General features: G+C 29.8%; 1 protein-coding gene across 1 annotated transcript; it reads right to left on the reverse strand.

Annotated features, from left to right (window-relative positions):
• Window positions 1-20,353: 20,353 nt before the first annotated feature.
• On the reverse strand, window positions 20,354-22,944 carry DFL_003145 (uncharacterized protein; the record flags this gene model as incomplete). The annotated part of the gene is made up of 3 exons (XM_067632040.1): window positions 20,354-20,359; window positions 20,428-22,507; window positions 22,580-22,944. 3 exons carry the CDS (start codon window positions 22,942-22,944, stop codon window positions 20,354-20,356), a joined length of 2,451 nt encoding a protein of 816 aa, XP_067490349.1.
• Between the last annotated feature and the right edge of the window lie 2,174 nt (window positions 22,945-25,118).

Here is a 25,118-nt window from a genome sequence, read left to right on the forward strand (position 1 = left end):
TTTAATATTTAATTCTTAATTTATTTTTATTTCTATTTTTATTTTTAATTTATTTTTTTCTATTCTCTTCTAATTCTAATTTTTTATTTATTTTAATTTTAATTTATTTTAAATCTTATTCTATTCTACTATACTCTATTATATTTTAATTTCTTTTAATTCTATTTTTATTTTAACTTTAACTTTATTTATTTTATCTTATTTTATTTTATTTTTATATCTAATTTCATTCTAATCTTAACTTTATTTTAATCTATTTTAATCTAATTTTAATTTTATTTTAATCTTAACTTTATTTTATTCTATTCTATTTTATTTTTAATTTTAATTTTATTCTAATTTTATCCTCATTTTATTTAATTCTATCTTAATTTTAATTTTAATCTTATTCTAATCTCAACTCTTTTTATTTTACTTTATTTTAATTCTAATTCTATTTTAATCTTTATTTTATTTTATTTTATTTTATTTTATTTTATTTTATTTTATTTTATTTTATTTTATTTTATTTTATTTTATTTTATTTTATTTTATTTTATTTTATTTTATTTTATTTTATTTTATTTTATTTTATTTTATTTTATTTTATTTTATTTTATTTTATTTTATTTTATTTTATTTTATTTTATTTTATTTTATTTTATTTTATTTTATTTTATTTTATTCTATTTTATTCTATTTTATTTTAATTTTAATTCTATTTTAATTCTAACTTTATTCTATTTTATTCTATTTTAATTCTAATTCTAATCTTATTTTATTTTCAATTTTATTTCTATTTTGTTCTAATTCCAATTTTATTTTATTTTTAATTTTATTTTAATTTACTCTATTTTAATTCCAACTTTATTTTTATTTTAATTTACTTTACTTTTATTTTTAATTTTAATTTTATCTCTATTTTTATTTCTATTTTTATCTCTATCTTTATCTTTATTTTATCTTTATTTTTATCCTTACTTTTATTTTTATTTTTATTTTTATTCTTATTTTATTTCTATTTTTATTTTTACTTTTTATTTTTATTTTTATTCTTATTCCTATTTTTATTTCTCTTTTTATTTTTCTTTATCTTTTATTTTTTATTTTAATTTAACTCTAATCACAATTTTACCTTAACTCTATTTTAACTTTAACTTTATTCTATTTTATTCTATTTTATTTTATTTATTTCTATTTCTAATTCAAATTCTATTTTAATCTTTATTTTACTCTATTTTAATTCTAATTCTATTTTAATCTTAATTTTATTTTATTCTTTTTTATTCTAATTCTAATTTTATTTCTATTTTATTTCTATTTTATTTCTATTTTATTTCTATTTTATTTTTATTTTATTCTTATTTTATTTTTATTTTATTCTTATTTTATTTTTATTTTATTCTTATTTTATTTTTATTTTATTCTTATTTCTATTATTATTCTTATTTCTATTTCTATTTTTATTTTTATTTTTATTTTTATTCTTATTCTTATTCTTATTCTATTCTATTTTATTCTCTTTTATTCTCTTTTAATTTTAATCTATTTCTTTTTCTTTTTATTCTATTTTAACTCTAATTCCATTTTAATTTCAACTTTATTCTACTTTATTTTATTTTAATTTTAATTTTATTCTATTTCATTTTCTTTCTTTTTATTTTATTCTAACTTTAATTTTATTCTAATTTTAATTTTATTAATTCTATTTTACTCTATTTTATTTTATTCTAATTCCAATTTTATTTTAAATTTATTTATATTTTAAATTTAATTTAATTTTAATATATTTCATTTTAATTTCAATTTCAATTTTATTTTATTTTAATTTCAATTTCATTTCAATTTTAACTTCATTTTATTTTCATTATATTTTTATTTTATTTCATTTTATTCTATTCCAATTCTAATTTTTTATTTATTTTAATTTTAATTTATTTTAAATTTTATTCTACACTGCTCTATTTTACTTTATTATATTTTAATTTATTTTAATTCTATTTGCATTTTAACTTTAACTTTATTTTATTTTATTCTATTTAATTTTAATTCTATTCTAATTTCAACTTTATTTTATTTTACTCTATTTTACTCTATTCTTTTTAATTCTAATTTTAATTCTATTTTAATCTTAATTTTATCTTAATCTATTTTATTCTAATTTTAATTTCATTTTAATCTTCAATTTATTTTAATATATTTCATTTTTATTTTAATTCTATTTCAACTTCAATTTTATTTTATTCTATTTTCTTTTATCTTAATCTTAATTTTATTCTAATTTTAATTTAATTTAATTTATTCTATTTTAACTTTATTATAATCTTAACTTTATTCTATTTTTTTCTACTTTAATTTTAATTTTAACTTATTTTTCTTTATTTTATCATAATTTTAATTTAATTTTAATTTATTTTAATTCTAATTCATTAATTTTATTTTACCTTAAATCTTATATTATATTATATTATTTTATTCTAATTTTATCCTCATTCTATTTTATTTTAATTTTAATTTTATTTTCATTCTAATTTAATTCTAACTTTATTCTATTTTATTCTATATTAATTCCAATTCCAACTTTATTTTAATTTTAATCTTAATTTTATTTTTATTTTATTTTAATTCCATTTTTACTTTATTTTTAATTTTATTTCAATTTATTCTATTTTAATACCAATTTTATTTTTATTTTAATTCCAATTTTATTTTTATTTTTATTTTAATTTATTTTAATTTTAATTTCATTTTCTTTCATTTCATTTCAATTTTAATTTTATTCTAATCTTAATTCTACTCTATTCTCTTTCATTTTATTTTAAATTTATTTTCACTTTAACTAATTTTATTTTAATTTTATTATTATTAATTCTATTTTGTTCTAATTCCAATTTTATTTTAAATTTATTTTTCTTTTAAATTTATTTTTATCTTAATTTATTCTATTTTAATTCCAATTTTAACTTTATTTTACCCTTAATTTTATTCCTTAATTTTATTTTAACCTTAATTTTATTTAATTCCAATTCTAATTCTATTTTTATTTTTATTTTTATTCTTATTTCTATTCATATTTTTATTTTTATTTTTATTTTCTTTCTATTCTATTCTTATTCTTATTTTTATTTTTGTTCTTATTTTATTTCTATTTTATTTTTATTTTATTTCTATTTTATTTTTATTTTATTTCTATTTTATTTTTATTTTATTTCTATTTTATTTTTATTTTATTTCTATTTTATTGTATTTTATTCTATTTTAACTTTAACTTTATTTTAACTCTACTCTAATTCTATTTTATTTTATTCTATTTTAACTCTAATTCTATTTTAACTCTAATTCTATTTTAACTCTAATTCTATTTTAATTTCAATTTTATTCTTTTTTATTCTACTCTATTTTATTTCTAATTTTAATTCTATTTTAATCTATTTTAATTCTATTTTAATCTATTTTAATTCTATTTTAATCTATTTTAATCTATTTTAATCTATTTTAATCTATTTTAATTCTAATTTTAATTTCAACTTTACTCTCTTCTATTTAATTCATTTTAATTTTATTCCATTTCTATTTTAATTTAATTTATTTATTTTAATTTTAATTTAATTTTCTTCTATTTTATTTTATTATATTTCATTTTTAATAAACTTTATGCTATTCTCATTCTAATTTTTTATCTCTTTTAATTTTAATTTATTTTAAATCTTAATTTAATTTATTCTATTTTAATTTTATTCTATTTTATTCTATTTTATTCTATTTTATTCTATTTTATTCTATTTTATTCTATTTTATTCTATTTTATTCTATTTTATTCTATTTTATTCTATTTTATTCTATTTTATTCTATTTTATTCTATTTTATTCTATTTTATTCTATTTTATTCTACTTTATTCTATTTTATTCTATTTTATTCTATTTTATTCTATTTTTATTTATTATTTTTATTTTTATTTTATTCCTTTTTATTTTCATTCCAATTTTAATTTTATTTTAATCTTAATTTTAATCTATTCTCTTTTATTTTATTTTATTTTATTTTATTTTTAATTCAATTTTAACTTTCTTATAATTTTAATTTCCTATTAATTTTAATTTTATTCTAATTTTAATTTTAATTTTTAATTTTAATTCTACTTTAACTTTATTTTAATATTAATTCTAATTCTAACTCTAAATCTACTGTAATTATTTTACTATTAATATTAATTCTAAATTTTCTTAAATTTTAAATTTAATTTTATTTCAATTTTAAATCTATTTTTTAATTTTCAATTTATTTACATTCTAAACTTATTATTTTCATTTTAAATTTACTCTCATTCTAAACTTATTTCAATTCTAAATTTATTTTAATTTTAATTAACCTTCATAATTCATTATTTTTTTTATTTTTATATTTAACTACGCTATATATATACTTTTTTAACTTTATTCTATATTTTTATTATACTTTTTTCTTTTATATTTTATTTCTATAACTATTTTATTTTTATCTTTTATTTAATATTATTCTACTCTAATTTTTATTTTTATTTTTATCTTTATTTTTATTTCTGCTCTATTTTTACTAATTATTAATTTATATTAATATTAATTCATACTAACGCTAATCAATATCAATAATAACTTTTATTTTTATATTTTTATACTTCATTTTTTATATTTTATTTTCATTTTCATTTTTAATTATTAATTAATTTTAATTTTAATTCTAATTCTAATTCTAATTCTAATTCTAATTTTAATTTCAATTTCAATTCTAATTCTAATTCTAATTTTAATCTTAATTTTAATTTTAATTTTATTTTTAATTTTTAATTTTAACGTTAAAAAAATTATTTCATTTTAATTTTAATATTTATGACTACAACTTTATTTAACTATATTTATTTATTTATATTTACTTATTTTTACATTTCTTTATAACTTCTATAACTATTTATATTTATTACAATTTTTATATTTTAATTTTTATATCTACTTTAAATTTGACATTAAAAATATTATAATCATTTTTATTTTTACATTTCACTTTTTTTATTTTATATTTTTATTTTTATTTTTACATTTTATATTTTATATTTTTATTGTTATTTTATATTTTTATGATTTTTATATCTTATTTTATATTTTTATTAACTATTATTTTTATATTTTATTAATATTTTATTAATATTTAACTAGCGATTAGCGATTACTCTAACTATTAATTATTAATAAATTAATAATCAGCGATTAGCGATTAATAATTAACTATTACTCTATTATTTAATAATAATATATTTACGTATATAATTATTAGTTTCAACTTTTAGATCAAATACTTATTACAATGATTTTTAAATATTTAAATATCTGTTTACTTATTAATTTCTTTATATATCTATATATTTATCAACTTATTTTTTCAATTGTCTATTTATCTGTCTATTTACTTGTCTGTTGATTAATTTATCTATTTATTCATTTGTTTATCTATTTATTTATTCATCTGTCTATTCGTTCGTCTATTTATCTATCTATTATCTGTTTATTTATATTTATTTATACATTTACTTACTTGTCTATCTATCTACCCATCTGTCTACTTGTTTGTCTGTTTGTCAATCTATTAGTTTACCTGTCTGTCTACTCGTCTGCCTGTCTGTTTATCTATTTGTTTGTTTACCTATCTATCTGTCTGTCCATCTCTCTATTTGTCCACCTGTCTGTCTATTTGTCCACCTGTCCACCTGTCCGTCCGTCCGTCCGTCCGTCCGTCTGTCTGTCTGTCTGTCTTTCCGTTTGTTTGTCCGTCTGTCCGTCCGTCTGTCCGTCTGTCTGTCAGTCTGTCTGTCAGTCTGTCATCTGTCTACCTGTATCTGTTTGTACGTTTGCTTACCTGTCTGTCTATCTACCTGTCTGTCTACTTGTCTGTCTGTTTGTCAATCTGTTAGTTCATCTGTCTGCTTACCCGTCTGTCTGTCTGTCTGTCCATTTGTCTGTTTACCTGTCTGTCTATCCATCTGTCTATTTGTCCACCTGTCTGTCTATTTGTCCACCTGTCCACCTGTCCGTCCGTCCGTCCGTCCGTCCGTCCGTCTGTCTGTCTGTCTGTCTGTCTGTCTGTCTTTCCGTTTGTCTGTCTGTCTTTCCGTTTGTCTGTCTTTCCGTCTGTTTGTCTGTCTTTCCGTCTGTCTTTCCGTCTGTCTGTCTGTCCTTCCGTCTGTCTGTCTGTCGTCTGTTTGTCCGTCTGTTTGTCCACCTGTTTGTCCACCTCGCAACACGCCCAACACAAATGTTTTTTTGTGATGTTTGACAAGCGCGCTCGACCAATCAAAAAATTGGAACCAGGCCTGGTTCCAATTTCCAAAGTCTTGGGGTGTTTGTCACCGTTAAACCTTCCCGATCGGGGACCGAACCGCCCTTTCGACCAATCAGAAAATTGGTATCAGGCCTGGTACCGAATAAACCTACCGGTTAGTTTAACTTCATTTTATTTTCATTATATTTTTATTTTATTTCATTTTATTCTATTCCAATTCTAATTTTTTATTTATTTTAATTTTAATTTATTTTAAATTTTATTCTACACTGCTCTATTTTACTTTATTATATTTTAATTTATTTTAATTCTATTTGCATTTTAACTTTAACTTTATTTTATTTTATTCTATTTAATTTTAATTCTATTCTAATTTCAACTTTATTTTATTTTACTCTATTTTACTCTATTCTTTTTAATTCTAATTTTAATTCTATTTTAATCTTAATTTTATCTTAATCTATTTTATTCTAATTTTAATTTCATTTTAATCTTCAATTTATTTTAATATATTTCATTTTTATTTTAATTCTATTTCAACTTCAATTTTATTTTATTCTATTTTCTTTTATCTTAATCTTAATTTTATTCTAATTTTAATTTAATTTAATTTATTCTATTTTAACTTTATTATAATCTTAACTTTATTCTATTTTTTTCTACTTTAATTTTAATTTTAACTTATTTTTCTTTATTTTATCATAATTTTAATTTAATTTTAATTTATTTTAATTCTAATTCATTAATTTTATTTTACCTTAAATCTTATATTATATTATATTATTTTATTCTAATTTTATCCTCATTCTATTTTATTTTAATTTTAATTTTATTTTCATTCTAATTTAATTCTAACTTTATTCTATTTTATTCTATATTAATTCCAATTCCAACTTTATTTTAATTTTAATTTTAATTTTATTTCTATTTTATTTTAATTCCATTTTTACTTTATTTTTAATTTTATTTCAATTTATTCTATTTTAATACCAATTTTATTTTTATTTTAATTCCAATTTTATTTTTATTTTTATTTTAATTTATTTTAATTTTAATTTCATTTTCTTTCATTTCATTTCAATTTTAATTTTATTCTAATCTTAATTCTACTCTATTCTCTTTCATTTTATTTTAAATTTATTTTCACTTTAACTAATTTTATTTTAATTTTATTATTATTAATTCTATTTTGTTCTAATTCCAATTTTATTTTAAATTTATTTTTCTTTTAAATTTATTTTTATCTTAATTTATTCTATTTTAATTCCAATTTTAACTTTATTTTACCCTTAATTTTATTTTAACCTTAATTTTATTTTAACCTTAATTTTATTTTAACCTTAATTTTATTTAATTCCAATTCTAATTCTATTTTTATTTTTATTTTTATTCTTATTTCTATTCATATTTTTATTTTTATTTTTATTTTCTTTCTATTCTATTCTTATTCTTATTTTTATTTTTGTTCTTATTTTATTTCTATTTTATTTTTATTTTATTTCTATTTTATTTTTATTTTATTTCTATTTTATTTTTATTTTATTTCTATTTTATTTTTATTTTATTTCTATTTTATTTTTATTTTATTTCTATTTTATTGTATTTTATTCTATTTTAACTTTAACTTTATTTTAACTCTACTCTAATTCTATTTTATTTTATTCTATTTTAACTCTAATTCTATTTTAACTCTAATTCTATTTTAACTCTAATTCTATTTTAATTTCAATTTTATTCTTTTTTATTCTACTCTATTTTATTTCTAATTTTAATTCTATTTTAATCTATTTTAATTCTATTTTAATCTATTTTAATTCTATTTTAATCTATTTTAATCTATTTTAATCTATTTTAATCTATTTTAATCTCTTTTACTTTATTTTAATTACTATTTTACTCTATTTTATTTCTATTTCTATTTCTATTTTAATTTTAACTTTAATCTATTTTAATCTATTTTAATCTATTTTAATTCTAATTTTAATTTCAACTTTACTCTTTTCTATTTAATTCATTTTAATTTTATTCCATTTCTATTTTAATTTAATTTATTTATTTCAATTTTAATTTAATTTTCTTCTATTTTATTTTACTATATTTCATTTTTAATAAACTTTATGCTATTCTCATTCTAATTTTTTATCTCTTTTAATTTTAATTTATTTTAAATCTTAATTTAATTTATTTTATTTTAATTTTATTCTATTTTATTCTATTTTATTTTATTTTATTCTATTTTATTCTATTTTTTTTTATTATTTTTATTTTTATTTTATTTCTTTTTATTTTCATTCCAATTTTAATTTTATTTTAATCTTAATTTTAATCTATTCTCTTTTATTTTATTTTATTTTATTTTTAATTCAACTTTAACTTCCTTATAATTTTCATTTACTATTAATTTTAATTTTATTCTAATTTTATTTTTAATTTTTTATTTTAATTTTACTTTAACTTTATTTTAATATTAATTCTAATTCTAACTCTAAATCTACTTTAATTATTTTACTATTAACTAATATTAATTCTAAATTTTCTTAAATTTTAAATTTAATCTTATTTCAATTTTAAATCTATTTTTTAATTTTCAATTTATTTACATTCTAAACTTATTATTTTCATTTTAAATTTACTCTCATTTTAAACTTATTTCAATCCTAAATTTATTATAATTTTAAATTTATTTTAATTTTAATTAACCTTCATAATTCATTATTTTTTTTATTTTTATATTTAACTACGCTATAACTATATATACTTTTTTAAATTTATTCTATATTTTTATTATACTTTTTTCTTTTATATTTTATTTCTATAACTATTTTATTTTTATTTTTTATTTAATATTATTCTACTCTAATTTTTATTTTTATTTTTATCTTTATTTTTATTTCTGCTCTATTTTTTACTAATTATTAATTTATATTAATATTAATTCATACTAACGCTAATCAATATCAATAATAACTTTTATTTTTATATTTTTATACTTCATTTTTTATATTTTATTTTCATTTTCATTTTTAATTATTAATTAATTTTAATTTTAATATTAATATTTTATTTCTAAACTTTAATTTCTTAATTTTAATCTTAATTCTAATTCTAATCTTAATTCTAATTCTAATTCTAATTCTAATTCTAATTCTAATTCTAATTTTAATCTTAATTTTATTTTTATTTTTATTTTTAATTTTTAATTTTTAATTTTAACGTTAAAAAAATTATTCCATTTTAATTTTAATATTTTTGACTACAACTTTATTTAACTATATGTATTTATTTATATTTACTTATTTTTACATTTCTTTATAACTTCTATAACTATTTATATTTATTACAATTTTTATATTTTAATTTTTATATCTTATTTTATATTTTTATTAACTATTATTTTTATATTTTATTAATATCTTTTTAATATTTAACTAGCGATTAGCGATTACTCTAACTATTAATTATTAATAAATTAATAATCAGCGATTAGCGGTTAATAATTAACTATTACTCTATTATTTAATAATAATATATTTACGTATATAATTATTAGTTTCAACTTTTAAATCAAATACTTATTACAATGATTTTTAAATATTTAAATATCTGTTTACTTATTAATTTCTTTATATATCTATATATTTATCAACTTATTTTTTCAACTGTCTATTTATCTGTCTATTTACTTGTCTGTTGATTAATTTATCTATTTATTCATCTGTCTATTCGTTCGTCTATTTATCTATCTATTATCTGTTTATTTATATTTATTTATACATTTACTTATCTGTCTATCTATCTACCCATCTGTCTACTTGTTTGTCTGTTTGTCAATCTATTAGTTTACCTGTCTGTCTACTCGTCTGCCTGTCTGTTTATCTATTTATTTGTTTACCTATCTATCTGTCTGTCCATCTCTTTATTTGTCCATTTGTCTGTTTATTTGTCCACCTGTCTACCTATCCGTCCGTCCGTCTGTCTGTCTGTCTGTCCGTCTGTCTGTTCGTCTGTCTGTCAGTCTGTCTGTCAGTCTGTCATCTATCTACCTGTATCTGTTTATACGTTTGCTTACCTGTCTGTCTACTTGTCTGTTTGTTTGTCAATCTATTAGTTCACCTGTCTGCTTACCCGTCTGTCTGTCTGTCTGTCCATTTGTCTGTTTACCTGTCTGTCTATCCATCTGTCTATTTGTCCACCTGTCTGTCTATTTGTCCACCTGTCTGTCTATTTGTCCACCTGTCTGTCTATTTGTCCACCTGTCTGTTTATTTGTCCACCTGTCTGTCTGTTTTTCCACCTGTCTGTTTATCCACCCGTCTGTCTGTCTGTCTGTCTGTCCGTCCATCTGTCTGTCTGTCTGTCTGTCTGTCTGTCCGTCCATCTGTCTGTCTGTCTGTCTGTCTGTCTGTCTGTCTGTCTGTCTTTCCGTCTGTCTGTCTGTCTTTCCGTCTTTCCGTCTGTCTGTCTGTCGTCTGTTTGTCCGTCTGTTTGTCCACCTGTTTGTCCACCTCGCAACACGCCCAACACAAATGTTTTTTTGTGGTGTTTGACAAGCGCGCTCGACCAATCAAAAAATTAGAACCAGGCCTAATTCCAATTTCCAAAGTCTTAAGATATTTATCACCATTAAACCTTTCTAATTAAGAACCGAACTGCCCTTTCGACCAATCAGAAAATTAGTACTAAGCCTAATACCAAATAAACCTACCAATTAAAAAACGCTCTCTTAGACATTCGCCCTAGATCTACAAAAGTAGTATCAGGAAACAATCGTTCTAGACATACAAAATATAGTATTAAGAAATCGTAATATTCATTTAAAGTAGTATTATAAAAACATAATATCCGAAATACTATATAATAATACACGATAAACTACAACTACCTTCGATAAGTCTCGAGCCAAATAGATAAGACTACTATAATATAATCTTAAAAAAACATTCTCCGAACGTCCTTCCTTATATATATAAAATATATATATATAGCTATTTTCTAATAACGACTCGAATCAACACTAAATAATTTAAGTATTAGTCTAAGTATTAAGTTAATTTTATTACTTAAGATATATTATATCATATTTTAAGTACCCTTAATAGGCTTTGATAGACATTATAGCCTTATACTTTATAACTTTTATAACTATTTATATTTATTATAATCTTTATATTTTAATTTTTATATCTATTTTAAATTTGATATTAAAAATATTATAATTATTTTTATTTTTATATTTTACTTTTTTTATTTTATATTTTTATTTTTATTTTTATTTTTTATATTTTATATTTTCTATTTTTATTGTTATTTTTTATTTTTATTTTTATTTTTATATTTTATTTTATATTTTTATTAACTATTATTTTTATATTTTATTAATATCTTTTTAATATTTAACTAGTGATTAGCGATTACTTTAACTATTAATTATTAATAAATTAATAATTAGCGGTTAGCAGTTAATAATTAACTATTACTTTATTATTTAATAATAATATATTTATATATATTAGGAAAAAAACATTTTTTTATTCTACCCATTCTAGCAAAGGGGTTTCTATCGCGGTTTTTTCTACTATATAATTAATTTAAGAAAAATTATAACAAAAATAAGCGAATTTTAAATTAATTATATAACTTAAAAATATTAAGATAGTATAAAATAGAGCGCGATAGAAACTCCCTTATTAAAATGGCAGGATGGAAAAATGTTTTTTTCTTGATATATATAATTCTTAGTTTTAATTTTTAGATTAAATACTTATTATAATGATTTTTAAATATTTAAATATCTGTTTATTTATTTATTTGTTAATTTATTTATATATTTATATATTTATTAACTTATTTTTTTAACTGTCTATTTACCTGTTTATTTACTTGTTTATTTATTAATCTATCTTTTTATTTATCTGTTTATTTATTTATTCATCTGTTTATCTATTTATTTATTCATCTGTCTATTCGTTTGTTTATTTATCTATCTATTATCTGTTTATTTATATTTATTTATACATTTGCTTATCTGTCTATCTATCTACCCGTCTATCTACTTGTTTGTCTGTTTGTTAATTTACTAATTTACCTGTTTGCTTACCCGTCTGCTTGTCTGTCTATTTATTTGTTTGTTTATCTGTCTATCTGTCTGTCTATTTCTCTATTTGTCCACTTGTCTGTCTATTTGTCCACTTGTCCACTTGTCCGTCCGTCCGTCCGTCCGTTTGTCTGTTAACCCGTCTGTTTGTCTGTCTTTCCGTTTGTTTGTCTGTCTGTCTGTCTACCTGTCTGTCCGTCTGTCCGTCTGTCAGTCTGTCTGTCTATCCGTCTGTCTGTTCGTCTGTCTGTCAGTCTGTCATCTGTCTACCTGTATCTGTTTGTACGTTTGCTTACCTGTCTGTCTATCTACCTGTCTGTCTACCTGTCTGTCTGTTTGTCAATCTGTTAGTTCACCTGTCTGCCTACCCGTCTGTCTGTCTGTCTGTCTATTTGTCTGTTTACCTGTCTGTCTATCCATCTGTCTATTTGTCCACCTGTCTGTCTATTTGTCCACCTGTCTGTCTATTTGTCCACCTGTCTGTCTATTTGTCCACCTGTCTGTCTATTTGTCCACCTGTCTGTCTGTTTTTCCACCTGTCTGTTTATCCACCCGTCTGTCTGTCTGTCTTTCCATCTTTCCGTCTGTCTATCTGTCTTTTCGTCTGTCTGTCTGTCGTCTGTTTGTCCATCTGTTTGTCCACCTGTTTGTCCACCTCGCAACACGCCCAACACAAATGTTTTTTTGTAGTATTTAACAAGCGCGCTTGACTAATCAAAAAATTAGAATCAGGCCTAGTTCCAATTTCCAAAGTCTTAAAATATTTATTACTATTAAACTTTCCCGATCAGGGACCGAACCGCCCTTTCGACTAATCAGAAAATTAATATTAGGCCTAATATCGAATAAACCTACCAATTAGTTTCAATTTTTAAATCAAATACTTATTATAATAATTTTTAAATATTTAAATATCTATTTATTTATTAATTTATTTATATATTTAGATATTTATTAACTTATTTTTCTAACTGTCTATTTACTTGTCTATTTACTGGTCTATTTATTAATTTATTTATTTGTTTATTTATTTATTTATTCATCTGTCTATTCGTTCGTCTATTTATTTATTTATTATCTGTTTATTTATATCTATTTATATATTTGCTTACCTGTCTATCTATCTACCCGTCTATCTACTTGTTTGTCTGTTTGTCAATCTATTAGTTTACCTATCTGTCTACCCGTCTGCCTGTCTGTCTATCTATTTGTTTGTTTACCTGTCTATCTGTCTGTTCATCTCTCTATTTATCCACCTGTCTGTTTATTTGTTCACCTGTCCATCTGTCCGTCCGTCCGTCCATCCGTCTGTCTGTCTGTCTACCTGTCTGTCCGTCTGTCTGTCTGTCTGTCCGTCTGTCTGTTCGTTTGTCTGTCAGTCTGTCATCTGTCTACTTGTATCTGTTTGTACGTTTGCTTACCTGTCTGTCTATCTACCTGTCTGTCTACTTGTCTGTCTGTTTGTCAATCTGTTAGTTCACCTGTCTGCCTACTCGTCTGTCTGTCTGTCTGTTCATCCGTCTGTCTATTCACTTGTTTGTCCGTCTGTTTATCCACTTGTCTGTCCACCCGTCTGTCTGTCCGTCTGTCCGTCTGTCCGTCTGTTCGTCTGTCCGTCTGTCCGTCATTTGTCTACCTGTATCTGTTTGTACGTTTGCTTACCTGTCTGTCTATCTACCTGTCTGTCTACTTGTTTGTCTGTTTGTCAATCTGTTAGTTCACCTGTCTGTCTATTTGTTTGTTTGTCTACCTGTCCGTCCGTCTGTCTGTCTGTCTGTTTGTACTAGCCTGGTTATGGGCCTGGTTATTAGCTGAACTGATTACTAACCTGTGTTTTAATAAATTCTCTTTGTTACGCAGCAATCCTATTCTCGCTTAATTTACTTAAAAGCGCAATAAAGTCAGTGCTTGAAATCAGTGCTGATTTTTTTATCAAAACCACAACTCGCTTACACTATGCAGATTGAAATCAGACACTGACTTCAACAACTAATACTTCGTAGGTTAAAATTAGATACTAACTTCAACAATCAATACTTCGTAAATAAGTTATAAGCTACATACGAAATAAACCATAGGTCATATAAAAGATAAATCATAAATCACATATAAAATAACTAAGCTATATAAAGGATAAATTATAGGCCACATAAAAAGTAAATCGTAAGTCACATATAAAGTAAGTTATAGGCTACATACAAAGTAAATCGTAGACTATATATAAGATAACTCGGCCACATAAAAGATAAACTCTAGATTACATAAAGAGTAAGTTGTAGGTCATATAGAGGGTAAGCTCTAGGTCACATAAAGGGTAAACCGTAGGTCATATAGAGGGTAAGCCGTAGGTCACATAGAGGGTAAATTGTAAGTCACATACAAGATAAGCCATAGGCCACATAGAGAATAAGTCGTAGGTCATATAAAAAGTAACTCGGCCACATAGAGGATAAGCCTTAGATTACATAGAGGGTAAGTTGTAAGTCACATAGAGGGTAAGCCTTAGGTCACATAAAAGGTAAATCGTAGATCACATATAAGATAAATAAGTTATATAAAGGGTAAGCTGTAGGCCACATAAAGGGTAAGTCGTAGGTCACATCGAGGGTAAATTGTAAGCCACATATAAGGTAAATCGTAGGTCACATAAAAGGTAAATAAGTTACATCAGGAAAAAAATATGTTTCTATCCTGCCATTCTAGCAGGGGAGTTTCCATCGCGCTCCATCTTATGCCATCTCAGTATTTTTAAGCTATATAATTGGTTTAAAATTCGCTTATTTTTGTTGTGGTTTTTCTTGAACTAATTACATAGTAGAAAAAACCGCGATGAAAACCCCCCTGCTAGAATGGGTAGGATGGAAAAATGTTTTTTTCCTGATGTACATAGAAGGTAAGTCGTAGGCTACATAAAAGGTAAGTCCTAGGTCACATCAAGGGTAAGTCGTAGGTCACATACAGGGTAACTAAGTTACATACAAGGTAACTAGGTTATATACAAGGTAGCTAAGTCATATAGAAAGTAAATTGTAGTAGATCACAGAAAGTAAGCCGTAGGTCACATAGAGAATAAATCGTAGGCCATATAGAGGGTAAGTTATAGGTCACATACAGGATAAACCATAGGCCACATATAAGGTAACTGGGCCACATAGAGGGTAAGTCGTAGGCCACATAGAGGATAAGTCGTAGGTCACATACAGGGTAACTGGGCCACATAGAGGGTAAGCCGTAGACCACATAGAGGGTAAGTCGTAGGCCATATAGAGGGTAAGTTGTAGGTCACATACAGGGTAAGCCGTAGGCCATATACAGGGTAACTCGGCTATATAGAGGGTAAGCCCTAAGTTACATAGAGGGTAAGCCCTAGGTCATATAGAGGGTAAATCGTAAACCACATACAGGGTAAGCCGTAGGCCACATAGAGGGTAAGTCGTAGGCTATATAGAAGGTAAGTCGTAGGTCACATATAAGGTAAGTTATAAGCTACATACAGGGTAAGCCGTAGGCCACATACAGGGTAACAGGGCCACATAGAGGGTAAGTCGTAGGTCATATATAGGGTAAGTTATAGGCTACATACAGGGTAAGTCGTAGGCCACATAAAGTGTAAATAAGTCATATAGAGGGTAAATTATCAGCCATATAGAGTAAAAGATAATTAAGTTATATAGAAGGTAAGCCGTAGGTCATATAGAGGGTAAGTCTTAGGTCACATCGAGGGTAAACCGTAGGCCACATAGAGGGTAAGTTGTAAGCTACATACAGGGTAAGCCGTAAGCCACATAGAGGGTAAGTCGTAGGTCACATCGAGAGTAAATTGTAAGCCACATACAGTAGGTCACATACAGAGTAAGTCGTAGGTCACATCGAAGGTAAGCCGTAGGCCACATAAAGGTTAAGTTATAAGCTATTAAGTCGTAGATTATATATAAGGTAAATAAATCACATAAAAGGTAAGCTGTAGGCCACATAAAGGGTAAGTCGTAGGTTACATCGAAGGTAAGCCGTAGGCCACATAAAGGGTAAACCGTAGGCCACAGAAAGGGTAAATCGTAAGTTACATACAAGGTAAGCCGTCGGTGACATAAAAGGTAAATAAGTTACATAGAAGGTAAGTCGTAGACTACATAAAAGGTAAGTCTTAGGCCACATCAAGGGTAAGCCGTAGGTCACATACAAGATAACTAAGTTACATACAGAGTAACTGGGTTATATACAAGGTAACTAAGTCACATAGAGGGTAAGTTGTAGTAGATCACATACAGGGTAAGTCGGTCACATACAGGGTAAGTCGTCACGTACAGGGTAAGTCGGCCACATACAGGGCAAATAATTTATCTTCTGTTGTATTTAAAACATCACTACATAAAACAATTGAAAATTTCATGTTGGTCACATTTGCTTACCGTCAGTACAAATCTGGTGCAATAAAATGTGCAATTTCAGCAAATGCTGTGCTTCGGGCACTTTGGGCAACATGAAGGGTGGCAGAATCTATAGGGAGGGAAGTTTCAAAGCTTCAGACCTAAGGGTACCCCCTATGATTATGGCAGAACTGTATAAATTAAGATCTTTGTGACTAAGAAATTGGCATTACCCTTGATGTGACATCCATAAAAATTTTTGGAGAAATTTATTGTGGTCACGTTTGCCTACCGTCAATAGAAAAGTGGTGCACGAATTTGCGCAGTTTCAGCAAACGCTGTTCATCGAGCACTTTGGGCAAGTTACCAGATCGCAGGATCTGTAGAGGTGAAAAAGCGAAGGCCTCCGCTATTAAGTAATGCTTATGATCAAAGCAGAACTGTAAACCAAATCCCTGATGGCAAGGAATAAGTTGGCATGGAAGGCAACGGAAGTTGATCCGGCAGACAACTAAGCTGATATAAGTATCGATACCGAAAGCAATCAAGCTGATACAAAAGGCAACCAAGCAAGTGCGGGTATCGGTATAAAATGCAACCGAATCGATATAGAATACAGTCAACTTAATACGCTGACTAGACAGGTAACGTAATCACAACGGTATGAATTACGGTACAAAAAGCAACTGAGTTGGTTAGCCGGCTTAAAAGTTGCTTTGGGAACCAGTTTAATTTCCTCACTCGAAGAACCTGCGCCTCAACGTGGCGGGTGAGTTTAGTAGTTGCAAAGCGAAGCTAAGATAGGTTCATGTATAGAGTACGCAAGGCGTTTGAACCGGTAACAGCTGCGGCAGTTTCCAGGGAGCTTTGCATACTAGTTCTGAACGAGGGGGCACCCAGTGTAAGAGGCCGCTGGTTGGTACGTAGTTGCCAGCTATAGTCCAGCATGAGCTCGGGAATTAACCTCAAGGCCTAGTTCGGAACACCCCGAACGGTTAGTATCAGAGTTAGAAACCCGTTCAATTCGAACACACTACGGGGCTAAAGTCCGCTCGGCCCCAAACCGGCAACGGTTTGAAAGAGCGGGAGATTGGTGGGCGTCGGCTAGGCCGATTGCTTTGCAACGGCTCAGCTGCTTCCCACTGCTGACGGGTGCGGTTGACAATTCGTTGTCAACCGCACCGCCTCTGGAGCGCAGGGCGCGACACGTAAGGGGCCTCTGGCCGGTACTCAGTTGCCGGTTATAGTCCAGTGGATTGTCTGGGGAATTAACTTCTATGTGCGCGTCGGGGGTACTGAGCGGTTAGTACCAGAGTTAGAAACCCGCTCAATTCGAACGCACTGCGGGGTTCTACTACTCGACTCTGAGTCAGCAATGGTTCGAAGGAGCGTGTGATTGATCGGCGTTGGTTTGTTGCTTTGCAACATAACTGTTTCCGATTGTTCTGAACGAGGGGGCACCCAGTGTAAGAGGCCGCTGGTTGGTACTCAGTTGCCAGCTATAGTCCAGCATGAGCTCGGGAATTAACCTCAAGGCCTCGCTCGGAATACCCCGAACGGTTAGTACCAGAGTTGAAAAGCCGTTCAATTTGAACGCGTTATAGGGTCTTACAGCTCGATCTTGAACTAGCAACGGTTCGAAGAAGTGTGTGATTAGCCGGCGTCGATTGATTGTTCTGCAACTGAGCTGCTTTTAGCTGTTCCGAACGAGGGGGCACCCAGTGTAAGAGGTCTCTGGTCGGTACTCAGTTGCCAGCTATAGTCCAGCATGAGCTTGGGAATCGACCCCAAAGCCTCGTTCGGCAACAGTGGATTGTAAGTTCTTCGCAGTAAGCATATTCGTTGGACAGTAGCAAATACAATATTTTTAGTTCATTTATACTTGTACTTTTGGAGCATAACCATTCGCGCTACCGGCGATTAACTTGGTTAATTGCTGGCTGGGGGCTAAACCTCACTAGATTCTTTTGGGATACAGCCAACTGAGCCTAGTGTATAGACCGCGGTTGGGACGTGGTCTAGGTTAAGCTACAAGGGGGCAGTGAATCGGGACTGATGGGGATACAGCTCGCTAGGCTCGTTAGACGGATTGTTGGGATCTTGTCGTTCTGCCCCTTCCTAAAATAGAGGGTTTCTGGGGGTCTCGCACGTTTCGACGCGCGGAGTTGCAATGGCACGCAACATAATCATTGCTACGGGGGCGTTTAGGAGGGCTCGCACGCTTCGGCGGGCGAGATTATAATGGCATGTAATAGAATCATTGCTATGAGGGTTTCTGAGGGTCTCGGATGTTTCGGCAGACGGGGTTGCAATGGCACGCAACAGAATCATTGCTATGATGCGCTACCAGCAATTAACTAAGTTAGTTGTTGGCTGGAATTGCAATGGCACGCAATAGAATCATTGCTATGCGGGTTTCTGGGGGTCTCGAACGCTTCGGCGAACGGAGTTGCAACGGCACGCAACAGAATCATTGCTATCAAAATTTCGAGGGTTTCATAGGTTTCGAAAATCGAATGGGAACACCTCTTTATTCCTCCTCTTCACCAGCTGTCCCAACCAGCTGGTGGAAAGGAAATAAGGAAAAGGAGAAAAAAAATGAAAAGAAATTGGAACGGCTGCTGTGATCCGGTCGGGTTGGTTGATTTTTGGTTCCCAAGACTGAAGTTGCGCTGCAAAGTGCAACAGATGTTAAATTTGATTTAGATATCCTTGAGTAGAAAGCTAGCCGCGCTCCATGTGAATGGACGGGTATAGCAGGCCAATCGCGCGCCATATGGATGGACAGGTTGGAAGTGGGAATGTATGTCTCCAAAGTGAATAGAAATAAATTGACAGCTATGTAGATCCTTTGTTGATTTTGCATGTGCTGGGGCGCTGTTCAACAGGGCCTTCCCCTCGCATAACCTGCGCCTCAACGTGGCGGGTGGGTCCAGTAGCTGTTCCGCAGCGAAGCAAAGACAGGTTAATCGGAAGTAAATACCTCCCTGTGTAAACAGGACGCTGGTAGATTACCTAAAAAAATAATCCGTAACTTAATAAGTGCCTCCCTGCGCGAGCAGGATGCTGGTAAACAGTTAACTGTTGGAATGTTACTAAGCGGCCTACAGTGTGAATAGTATGACTGACTTTTAACGCGCAATGACGTGATATGCGATAAAGTGGCGAACTAAATATTGATATTGATGGAAATAAAATTCTATCAAACAAAATGAAGACATTGCATTAATGAAAAGTTTGAACATTCTGGCTACTGATTATATACCCTTATTCCCACCGATGCTTGCCTCTATGACCTCTGCCGCTAGCCGAACAGCATTGCAACTGCGCATGCCTAAAAACATGTAAGATTGGCCTAGCCAACTCATGAATTTATTAGCATCTAGATTTTGAGTTTCTGATGGGAGCAGCTCATTATATTCTGATGACCAAAACACGGACCAACACAAAGGCAGCAGCGCATCCTTATACCGCTCAGAGCAGGAGCCCTCGTTTCTATCGCAAATTTCGTCCGGGAGACAGCATCGGTAACACGAACCGTTCGACTCCAATTTAAAAAAAGCATTCCTCGAATCCATAAAATTGAACCTTTGCTTGCAAGTATCAAAACTATGAACCTCTCGCCCCTTTAAAGGTTGTTTGGATAACAGTTTATCAGCGTAGCAAATAGCACATACACTTTTGAACTGAACAATGCCTTTTTTGAAATTTTGTAACTGCTCCTGCTGAGTGACTTTTTCTTTGCGTACCAAGTTGACCCCAGTGGCGAGCTGCTTCTGAGCAACAGATTCTAAAGTCGAGAGTTCCTCGGTCGCAACGGTCTTGTATTGGATTACCTTCGCAACGGGCAAGCTGTCTTTGCGCGAACGTGGCAGATCGCTCACGAACCAGGTTGGTTTATAAGCTGAGGATCTGACGCAGTTGTCACAGCTGATCTGGTTAGGTTCGTCGAGGTTGCAGCGTTCCATCATGTTATCCATACCGCTGCTTAGAACCAGGTGCCTGCAATTCTCGGTGGTTAGGAATTCTTCCAGCAGCGCTTGAGAAGTGTCCGCTTCGGGTAAAAATTTAAGCCGCCAGGTTGTGGGAATTATGATGAGAATGCAAGCCTGTTTGCCATTTCTACCGCCTCTACCCATAGCTTGGACCAAATGGTAAATAGAGCTGGGTGGTTCTAGCATCACCACATAATTAATGTTGCTCAAATCCACGCCCTGATACAAAGCCGCCGTTGATATCATAATTTTGTGGCCTGGTTCGGATCCTGAACGCCACCGTTCAAATACTTCTTTCTTATCACTTATACTCGCGTGGTAGTGCAGGCATCCTAAATCACTGCTGAGTTCTTCAGCTAACTTTTTATTATTGACGAAACAGACCGCCCGTCTGCCACGGTTTCGATCGACTTTTGCCCAGTTTTTCAGGGCTTGTTTGGTCAGTAAAAGACTCTCTTTCCAGCTGCCCCAGGCCGTGCATTGAATTTTGAGGTTGAACCGGCTGGTGGACGCTCTGATGATTTCAAGTTGATCTTTCTCAAAACTCAAAAGGCGACGGAATCGGGGCTCCTCGGCTACCGGAAGAGTGGCCGTTAAGCATATCATCTGCACAGCATAGGTTCGCAATTGGTTCAACATCAGCAACGTGGGTCGGTAGCTCACATCTTCCGTCAGAGTTAAGTGGCATTCGTCCAGAACTATTCGATCCAGGATCTGATTTGCCTGCAATTGCTGCAAAAAGGAATGAAAATTGGAACCCCTGACATGCTCCAAGCTGGCGAAAATCAGATTGTGCAAAGGTTGATTTGGTTTGGCACTATCCCAAAGACTGCACGGTATATCTAATTCCGAGGATTTTATCATGATATCATCCTGAAGTGCTTTGAACGGAATTATCACAACCGTGTGCTTGGCACGTTCCAGAAGAGTAGGCAGCTGGAAGAGCAACGATTTGCCGCCTCCAGTTGGCAGGATCGTTAGGATTTGGGTCGTTCCGGTTACAATATGTTCTAGAGCCAATTTCTGCTGCGGGCTTCGATATTGGGGATCTTTGGTTTTGAACAGACAGCACATGAGCATATCTACTGCAGTCATAGACCAGCGAAATTGTACAGCAAGGGTTTTGAGCGATTTTTTAGATTGACCGCTAATCAGTTCAGCTGATTCGCTTCTGACGTGTTTGGAACCGGCTCTTGAGGCATGAATTTTAGTGTTATATGATTGGTGATGCTGATCGACTTTCAACCATTTCTGCCAGGCTCTGCAGGCTTGAACATGTTCTATTAGTGATTTTTCGCTTTTAGCATACCCTATGTCCAGCCGCACGTCGTAACGATTTTCGGCTACAGCAGTGGAATGAGAGGCTAGCTGATCCCAAGGATTCGATTCTTCAAAACCGTTTATCTCATCTTCATTTTCAAACTCGTCATCACCTTCAAAATCCATGGCTTTGTGGTGAGCTTTAAACAAGCGATTGGCAATAGAAATGCTTATTTGTCGCCAACTTTGAATGGATAGCTCGGGCAAGCCATATTTTACGGTTTCTCTTCTAAGCAGGTCGCTTAACTCCGAACTATGCCACTTGTCTTCCCGTCTCGCCCAGAGGTAGGTTAGAAACAAGGCTTGGCTGGCTTTAGCTGTCACCTGTTTCTCTGATTCGTTTGGGTTCTGCGTGTGAAGCGTCCACCAGAGGGCCAAATAGCGGATTGGTATGATGAAAACCAAAAAGTTGGCTACCATTTGACCCAGTTGTGGGGGCAGACTGCGATGAACATATCTGATTTTAATTAGTTTTACGTACTGAGTTTATATTGTGAAATCCGAAGAATCTTACCTTTGTTGTTGGGTTACGCTTTGACTTTTGTGATAGCATATGCTAATCAAAATAGTCCCCTCGTAAACGAACAAGTTTCGCAGAGTTTGGGTGTTGGAATAACGAGTGCTTAGAATTTCAGTGCCACGAGCTGGCTGTCCAGCACAGATGTGAACCAAAAGCAGTACCAAACCTAGAAATTCCTCAATCGTGTGCTCGTAGGAGGTCACCCAGGCCGTGGTGAATAAATTGTTGAAATTATCCTCATCGCTGAGATTCTCATCACAAAACTTGACAAGAAACTTCTGCAAGAATTGATCTTTAATATCTCTTATTTGACCGCGTTCATCAGTTAAGCTGTTGTAAGCTGCGTTGCGATTTGCCATGTTTTCTGAAACCGTCCCGTAATCTCTAAGATTAAGATCGGGAACGGTTATATTAAAGACTAGTTGATTCCAGATTTTTATTACCCGTTCGGTTAAAGATCTAACGAAACCTTCCAATTTATTGATCTTCAATTTTATATCTTGATGCACAATCACGTCGCCATCCACCCAATACGTAGCTGGCATTGAAGGTTGATTTCGATTGATATGCAGGGCTAAAGCTCGCTGACTTTGTAGTTCGCCTAAAGGCGTTCTAGTATGGTTCAGCATATATTTTTCTCGAAAGTTTGTGAGCTCATCCAGCACAATGTCGTCATTAGGAGTGATAGACCAAATATAACCGATAACTATCAATTGACAGCAATAAATAATCTTGCTGAGAAAGGTCGAAGCTTCTCCGGGCGTCATGATTGAACCGCCGGGTCTAAAATTTTTGAGTGCGCTAAACGAAAGGAGACCACATTCCAAAAAACTGAACTGATACTCCTGTTCAATAAAAGTTGAGGTCATGGCGAAAAAACATTTAGCTATTAGGCTGTCCCGCATAAAAGTTGTAACTCTGATTGGATTTTGAAGGAACAGTTCCGGGTTGTCTAGCGAGATATCGTATTGTGGGTGGCTTAGTTGTTCGTTTAAATTATCGATCCACTGAATCTGCTCAGAATTCAGAACAAATAGTGATTGAGTACGATCGGTGAAAAGAAAACCATTTCTAGTTCGATAAATATAACATAAGAACTGAGCCCAAACATTAAAATACTCTTTAGCGGTTTTAGCTTGGATGTGTCTAAGCGGTTTTAAACTTAGCTTGTTAGATTCGGCGCTGACTAATATGCGAGAAGTGTGATTGTTAAAAGCTCGATATTTCCATTCTATCAGCTCGCTATAAGCGGTTGACCGTCTGGTAGCTTCCATACAGATATGACTTATATTGCAAAGCCGAGTCAGTATGAGTTCGCTTTTATCAGAACTATTTTTGAGATTTGGAATTTTGAGAACGGTAGCCATTTCTGATCGATCTAAGCCGTCAACATGTGCAAGATAACCGGTTCTGTTATCCCAAGGACTGATGTCTATTGCAGACTGATCGTTGATTATCAATCTTCGACGTTCTGCATGACTGGCGTTTAATAGTCGATTAGTTATGCTTAACCAATTTCGTTCAGAATTCTGATTAGAAACTTGACGGGCGACGGCTATTGAAGCACTCGAGTTGATTGCTTGATTTTCAACTATGCTTTGATTGATACGCCACCAAATTGGAGAGGAATCTTGAGCGCAAGCGGTTTGAACTTGATATACTTCAAAATCATCTTTAGCTGTATACGGCGTATGAGGGTCCCGTTTATAACTATGAATTTGATGTAAATGCCTTTTTGCTCGTTCCCAATTATGTCCTTTGTAATGACAATGACGGCAGGCAAATTCAGTTGACTGTTTGAAATACGGTTGCGGTGATAAAGAGTCTTCTCCACTAAACGGTTGAGGAAGAATAAATCGATCAGGCGAGTTAATTTTTTGCAAAAATTCTTTCAACTTTTTACGTTTTTCGATCGTGATGGTATTTTTATGCCGTCGATAGCAGTGTTCGACGATATTGATTGATGTATAAACATGTTGATGAGAAATACAAAATAAAACTGTCCATTGCGGAATGTATAAAAATTCGTCGTTTATAGATATCGGTTGAAAAGTTAAGGTCGCCATTGAAATTGTGTCGAAGTGATGAAAAAAATTGTCAATTGATTTTGGCGGAGAACGTAAATGATGAAGTTACCCCTGAATATGATGAAGTACTACTAGTAATTTAAGCGAAACAGTTCAGCGCTGAAAAGATTACTCTGAATATTTTATGCCAAGACCCCAACTTAGAGATTACTCTTTATAGTAATTTAAGCGATACGGCTCAGCGCCACGGCTCAGCGTTGAGATTCAACAACTTATACCTCGTAGTCTGTCTGTCTGTCTGTCTTTCCGTCTGTCGGTCTGTCGGTCTGTCGGTCCGTCTGTCTGTCTGTCGGCTCGTCTGTCTGTCTGTTCATCCGTCCGTCCGTCTGTTTATCCACCCGTCTGTCTGTCTGTCTGTCTGTCTGTCGTCTGTCTACCTGTCTGTCTGTCTGTCTGTCTGTCTGTCGTCTGTCTACCTGTGTCTGCTTGTACGTTTGCCTACCCGT

The sequence above is a fragment of the Arthrobotrys flagrans genome, assembly GCF_004000055.1.
Source record: "Arthrobotrys flagrans strain CBS H-5679 chromosome Unknown unitig_0, whole genome shotgun sequence".
Classification (NCBI taxonomy): Eukaryota; Fungi; Ascomycota; class Orbiliomycetes; order Orbiliales; family Orbiliaceae; genus Arthrobotrys; species Arthrobotrys flagrans.